At 53.1% G+C, this 7,500-nt stretch overlaps 1 protein-coding gene across 1 annotated transcript in view; it reads right to left on the reverse strand.

The window, feature by feature from the left end:
- Positions 1 to 7,500, reverse strand: part of LOC129694562 (neurexin-2-like) — a 229,423-nt gene that overhangs the window by 48,724 nt on the left and 173,199 nt on the right. Inside the window, 2 exon segments of the mRNA XM_055631290.1 lie at positions 1 to 100; positions 102 to 134. The exon segment at positions 1 to 100 is cut by the window's left edge and continues 31 nt beyond it. Coding sequence (XP_055487265.1) covers positions 1 to 100; positions 102 to 134 — 133 coding nt within the window.

The raw sequence follows: 7,500 nt of genomic DNA on the forward strand, positions 1-7,500 counted from the left end.
GGAGCGTGGCGTTGCCTCCACTGCGGGTGAAACGGACCACGTGGTATTTACCATCGTTTACAACCACGTTCCTGTCCTCAATCACAATGTCGTCCGTGCCCAACGTTAAAGATCACCTGGATCTTGCCCTGCTCCTGTGGGGGGGGACAGGGGGGGGGGGAAGAGGGGGAGAGAGGGGTGGGGAGAGAGGGGTGGAGAGAGAGGGGGGGAAGAGAGAGGGGGGGGAGGGGGGGGGGCAGAGCAGGGGGGGGGGAAATCCCCCCCCCCAGGGAGAGAGGGAGAGAGGGGGGGATGAGTAAAAGGAATGGATGAGCAGTGGACCCCTCAGACCCGAAAATCCCCATGTTCCCACAGATGCTCCCTGACCCCCCCACACCTCACACCCCCCCACCTATCCAAGGAACAGGATGACGTTTGAGTTGAGACCCTTACTTCAGACCCTGAAACGTCACCTATCCATGTTCTCCACAGGTGCTGCCTGACCCGCTGAGTTACTCCAGCACTCTGTGAAACATCACCTATCCATGTTCTCCACAGATGCTGCCTGACCCGCTGAGTTACTCCAGCACTCTGTGTCTGGTACAGAATGGAGATAGCATTTGCATGGGGCACAAGAATATATGAGGGGGCTGTTGCTGTTTTATTGCCTGGAGCTACAAGCCATTGTCACCTCGCCCATTCACAAATCTACCTGCCAACTCATTTTCCACAGCGCAGGTACAGACAGCAGGTATAAAAGCTGCAGGTGGTGTTAAATAAATACACACTAAACCTTGCTCACACAGCAGGTCAGGCAGCATCTGTGGAGTGAGATGACTCCAGGGTTGAAGAAACATCTCGTCACACAGATGCTGAGTGCTCCTGTGTCTCTCATTTAGAAACTGCCTCACAAATACTAATCCCTAATTACTGCACAAAGGCTTGTTGAGCAGATAGGCCTCACCTTCCCCCCTGCATCTCAATCAAACTGTTTATTCTGTCATTTGGACATCAGTGAAACGGCACATGGATGTTTGAATAGTAATATCATTTTTAGTTTTGTTTAGTTTAGAGATACAGCGCAGAAACAGGCCCTTTGGCCCATCGAGTCCGTGCCGACCAGCGATCCCCGCACACTAACACTATCCAACACACACACTAGGGACAATTTACATTTATACCAAGCCATTTAACCTACAAACCTGCACATCTTTGGAGTGTGGGAGGAAACCGGAGCTCCTGGAGAAAGCGCATGCAGGTCACGGGGAGAACGTGCAAACTCCGTACAGACAGCACCTGTAGTTAGGGTGGAACTTGGTCTCTGGCGCTGTGAGGCAGCAGCACTACCCGCTGCAACACTGTCCCGCCCGATTTATCACAGGGTCTCATCCTCTCCCCTGCCTGATCACAGGGGGAGGCAAAGGGAACTGAGGGGCTCCCCTGGTCTAAACAGACTCCACCCCCCCCACACTCCCCTCCCCCATCTCACAAGACAGAGTTCAACTCTAATTTCACCGTACCTTAGTGACAATAAAAACAAACTTGAATTGGAAAGGGCGCAGAGAAGATTCACCAGGATGTTGCCAGGACTAGAGGGTGTGAGCTACAGGGAGAGGTTGAGCAGGCTGGGTCTCTATTCCCTGGAGCGCAGGAGGATGAGGGGTGATCTTATAGAGGTGGATAAAATCATGAGAGCAATATATAGATCGGGTAGACGCAGAGTCTCTTGCCCAGAGTTGGGGAATCACACCAGACCTGATTCCTAGGATGTCAGGACTTTCAGATGAAGAAAGACTGGATAGACTCGGCTTGTACTCACTAGAATTTAGAAGATTGAGGGGGGATCTTATAGAAACTTACAAAATTCTTAAGGGGTTGGACAGGCTAGATGCAGGAAGATTGTTCCTGATGTTGGGGAAGTCCAGAACAAGGGGTCACACAGCTTAAGGATAAGGGGGAAATCTTTTAGGACTGAGATGAGAAAAACATTCTTTTTCACACACAGAGAGTGGTGAATCTGTGGAATTCTCTGCCACAGAAGGTAGTTGAGGCCACAGTTCATTGGCTATATTTAAGTGGGGGTTAGATGTGGCCCTTGTGGCTAAAGGGATCAGAGGGTATGGAGAGAAGGCAGGTACAGGATACTGAATTGGATGATCAGCCATGATCATATTGAATGGCGGTGCAGGCTCGAAGGGCCGAATGGCCTCTACTCCTGCACCTATTGTCTATGTTTCTATGTTTCTAATTGAGGACCAGAGGACACAGGTTTAAGGTGAAGGGAGAAAAGATTTAATAGGAATCTGAGGGGTAACTTTATTCACACAAAGGGTGGTGGGTGTATGGAACGAGCTGCCGGAGGAGGTAGTTGAGGCAACGTTTAAGAAACAGTTAGACAGGTACATGGATAGGACAGGTTTGAAGGGATATGGACCAAGCGCAGGCAGGTGGGACTAGTGTAGATGGGGGCATGTTGGTCGGCATGGAGGAGTTGGGCCGAAGGGCCTCTATGACTGTGGGTCACACACTAGTGACCAGGGCCTGTGTGAGTCTGGGGGTCAGACACTAGTGACCAGGGCCTGTGTGAGTCTGGGGGTCAGACACTAGTGACCAGGGCCTGTGTGAATCTGTGGGTCAGACACACTAGTGACCAGGGCCTGTGTGACTGTGGGTCAGACACACTAGTGACCAGGGCCTGTGTGAGTCTGTGGGTCACACACTAGTGACCAGGGCCTGTGTGAGTCTGGGGGTCAGACACTAGTGACCAGGGCCTGTGTGAATCTGTGGGTCAGACACACTAGTGACCAGGGCCTGTGTGACTGTGGGTCAGACACACTAGTGACCAGGGCCTGTGTGACTGGGGGTCAGACACTAGTGCCCAGGGCCTGTGTGAGTCTGTGGGTCAGACACTAGTGACCAGGGCCTGTGTGACTGGGGGTCACACACTAGTGACCAGGGCCTGTGTGACCAGGGTCAGACACACTAGTGACCAGGGCCTGTGTGACTGTGGGTCAGACACACTAGTGACCAGGGCCTGTGTGAGTCTGGGGGGTCACACACACTAGTGACCAGGGCCTCTGTGACTGTGGGTCAGACACACTGGTGACCAGGGCCTGTGTGAGTCTGGGGGTCACACACTAGTGACCAGGGCCTCTGTGACTGGGGGTCACACACTAGTGACCAGGGCCTGTGTGAGTCTGTGGGTCAGACACACTAGTGACCAGGGCCTGTGTGAGTCTGGGGGTCAGACACTAGTGACCAGGGCCTGTGTGAGTCTGTGGGTCACACACTAGTGACCAGGGCCTGTGTGAGTCTGTGGGTCAGACACACTAGTGACCAGGGCCTGTGTGAGTCTGTGGGTCAGACACACTAGTGACCAGGGCCTGGGTGAGTCTGTGGGTCAGACCCTGCCCCACACCAGCCCCCCCCCCCACGCTGGGCCCAGACCAACCCCTCACATTGTGGACAGCTTCGCTGTGTAATCAGCACTCTGCCTCAGCCAGTGTCAGAATCATTCACTGCACAGACCCAGCTTGTACACAGAGGCACAAAGCTCCACACTCCACTGGGGGGGGCGGGGAGGAGAGGGGTGGGGGTGAGAGGGAGGTCCTCCCCCTTCGCCCTTACCTCCCCCATCCCACATCCCCAGGCTGCAGGAGGTGTAGAGGACCAGCCAACCTCTGCATTCCTGTAGCTTCCTCCCCATCCTCCCACGGGCTCTGCGTTCTCTAAACACGGGCTAATGACAGATACGTCTCTGCCCACACGCCTATCTCCGCTGCATTGTGCTCAGTATCTCTCTCCTTCAGTGACGGAGTTCCCAGAGTGAAAGCCACTAATCCCTCCGTAATCCCCAGTTTAACCCCTTCCTTCCCACACCACCACTCAGCGACAGGCCCTGCAGCCTCTCATGGCCCAGTAACCAGTACAGATACCCCACTACATCTGTGATCGCTGAAGTCTCCATCCACTCCAATCTACCTGATCTCCCGGTTGCCAAACACTTGAACTCCCCCTCCCCCTCTGACCTTCCTGTCCTGGGCTTCCTCCACAAGTTCACAAGTCATAGGAGTAGAACCAGGCCATTCGGCCCATCGCGTCTACTTTCCTATTCAATCAAGGGGTCACACAGTTTAAGGATAAGGGGGAAATCTTTTAGGACCGAGATGCGAAATTCATTTTTTTTCACACACAGAGAGTGGTGAATCTGTGGAATTCTCTGCCACAGAAGGTAGTTGAGGCCACACAGTTCATTGGCTATATTTAAGAGGGAGTTAGATGTGGCCCTTGTGGCTAAAGGGATCAGGGGGTATGGAGAGAAGGCAGGTACAGGATATTGAGTTGGATGATCAGCCATGATCATATTGAATGGCGAATGGTGCAGGCTCGAAGGGCCGAATGGCCTCTACTCCTGCACCTATTTTCTATGTTTCTATCATGGCTCATCTCTGCCATTAACCTGCCTTCTCCCCATAACCCCTGACACCCGCTCTAATCAAGAATCTATCTATCTCTGCCTTAAAAATATCCACTGACTTGTGGCCTCCACAGCCGTCTGTGGCAATGAATTCCACAGATTCACCACCCTCTGACTGAAGAAATTCCTCCTCATCTCCTTTCTACAAGAATATCCTTTAATTCTGAGGCTGTGCCCTCTGGTCCTAGACTCTCTACTAGGGGAAACCGGGAGCCTGAAGGTGGAAAACAGTGGCTGAGAAGTGGGCCCCTGACTCTAACTGTCTCTGCTAACTGTGAGAATAAACTTCTCTCTGCAGGTGTGTTGATTAATAAAGCTTTCTCCTGAAGTGTTGGCCGTGATGTGGGTCTGTATCCCACTGGGAACAGGATCAGACTCTGCAGCAGCTTGTGGCTCCTTGATGGATGTCTTCCTTCTGTGCTTGGATCAGACGCAGCCAGCGTTACATTGGCCATGCCAGTGGATGTTGCTGCCTCTGATGCCTGCCCAACCTGCCCAGCTTGCCCAGCCTGCCCAGCCTGCTCCATGCAACACAGAGCTGCTCCACGGACCCAGCCAGTGCATGTTGCTGCCTCTGATGCCTGCCCAGCCTGCCCAGCTTGCCCAGCCCGCTCCATGCAGCACAGAGCCTGCTCCATGCAACACAGAGCTGCTCCATGCAACACAGAGCTGCTCTATGGACCCAGCCAGAGCATGTTGCTGCCTCTGATGCCTGCCCAGCCTGCCCAGCCCGCTCCATGCAACACAGAACTGCTCCATGCAACACAGAACTGCTCCATGCAGCACAGAGCTGCTCCATGCAACACAGAGCTGCTCCATGCAACACAGAGCTGCTCCATGCAACACAGAGCTGCTCCACAGACGAACTGACTCCAGCCCTGTTGCAGTGCCAGCGCACATCTGCCGGGACCACACATCTGGCTGGCCACATGTGGGAGCCACATCCAAGGCATTCAGCATTAATTGAGGGTGAGGGAGAGAGAGAGTGGGTCGGCACGGTGGTGCAGCGGGTAGAGCTGCTGCCTCACAGCGCCACAGACCCGGGTTCCATCCTATCTACGGGTGCTGTCAGTACGGAGTTTGCACGTTCTCCCCGTGACCTGCCTGGGTTTTCTCCGGGTGCTCCGGTTTCCGCCCACACTCCAAAGGTGGGCAGGTTTGTAGGTTAATTGCTTCAGTAAAAAATTATAAACTATCCCTAGCGAGACTCCTGACGGGCACCCGAAAAAGGGACCACATCACCCCGATCCTGGCAGAACTCTCTCTCCACTGGCTCCCTGTGCGGTTCCGTATACATTTCAAGACCCTCCTCTATGTCTACAAAGCCCTCAATGGGCTTGCCCCCTCCTACATTAAAAGTCTTCTCACCCACCCCCCACCAATCCACCTCCAGGTCCCTCAGATCGGCCGACTTGGGGTTACTGAATATCCCGCGGTCTAGGCATAAGCTCAGGGGTGACCGCGCCTTTGCAGTTGCAGCCCCTAGACTGTGGAACAGCAGCATCCCCCTTCCCATCAGAACTGCCCCCTCCATCGACTCCTTTAAGTCAAGACTAAAATCTTATCTATACTCCCAAGCCTTTCCTGACGTCCACTGAGCGAGGGCCACATGTATATAGTTATATGTAGTTTGTTTGTTTATACTATTCTTATAACAAATGTAAAGCACTTTGGCCAACGAGAGTTGTTTTTTAAATGTGCTATATATATAAATAAATGTGACTTGACTTGACTAATGTGTAGAATAGCGCTAATGTACAAGGTGACCGCTGGCTGGCATGGACTGGATGGGTCGAAGGGCCTGTTTCCACAGGGTACCTCTAAAGTCCAAAGTCTAAGCTGCTAGTTTCTCCACTGCTCTACGACCAACTCATCCCAGAGTTTAGTTTAGAGATACAACGTGGAAACAGGCCCTTCGGCCCACCGAGTCCGTGCCGACCAGCGATCCCCGCACACTAACACTATCCTACACACACTGGGGATAATTTACATTCAAACAGAGCCAATTAACCTACAAACCCGCACGTCCTTGGAGTGTGGGAGGAAACCAGAGCACCCGGAGAAAACCCACGCAGGTCACGGGGAGAACGTGCAAACTCCGCGCAGACAGCACCCGTAGTCAGGATGGAACCCGGGTCTCTGGCGCTGTGAGGCAGCAGCTCTACCCGCTGCGCCACCATACTGTAGACAGCCTGGAGTCACCTGTGCTGCCTTAAGGGCATTGTTTAAATCTGAGACTGCTAAGATCCATTAGTTGTAACTGCACTTGCATTCACTGACCGTATAGTTATTTGTTCAATCCAGTTTTACAGGGAAATGAAAGGACAGATCCCATTATGTTATAAAACCCACGACCCCCAGAGAAGAAATATGACTTTCCTTGTTTCAAAACAATGAGAGGAGTCAGGCTTGATTTATTCTGCTCACCGCAAGCCTTCCACACTAGGCCCGTTACCATGGTGATGCCCGTGGGGCCTGTCATGGTGCAGGATCACAGGCATCACTCAGACGCTGAGCCCCCCCAATCTCTCCCCGTGCGTGGTGACCAGAGGGACGGGGCTATGGGGGGAGGTAGTTGGTGGGCAGGTAATTAGTTGGTGGGATATCCCATGGAGGGGCCACAGCTGGGTCTAGGAGGGGGACCAGAGGGACAGGGTCATTGAGGGGAGATATTGGTGGGATATCCCATGGAGGGGCCACACACAGCTGGGTGTACCAGGGGGGCCAGGCTGTGGGGACAAGGTGACCTGTCCTCACACTGGGAGCTGGGGAGATGGTGAACATCACTGACATAACTTTGCCGTTCCTCTCACAGGAACCAGCGATCGTGTAAATGCCCCATAATCCCCAACTATCCCGTCAGGGTTTGGCATTTGATGTTTTATTGTCGGGAGTCTCGAGAGGAGGGAAATTAGCTGTCTGCTTCCCACAATAAAGAGAAATTGTTTTTTTATGGACTGAAGCCGCAGTTATATAAACACACAGGCAACAATAATCGATTTTGTTCCCCGAGGTAAAGAAAGCGGAGTTTAGAAGGAGCGACT

This window comes from Leucoraja erinacea, unplaced genomic scaffold, assembly GCF_028641065.1.
Source record: "Leucoraja erinacea ecotype New England unplaced genomic scaffold, Leri_hhj_1 Leri_70S, whole genome shotgun sequence".
NCBI classification, from domain to species: domain Eukaryota; kingdom Metazoa; phylum Chordata; class Chondrichthyes; order Rajiformes; family Rajidae; genus Leucoraja; species Leucoraja erinaceus.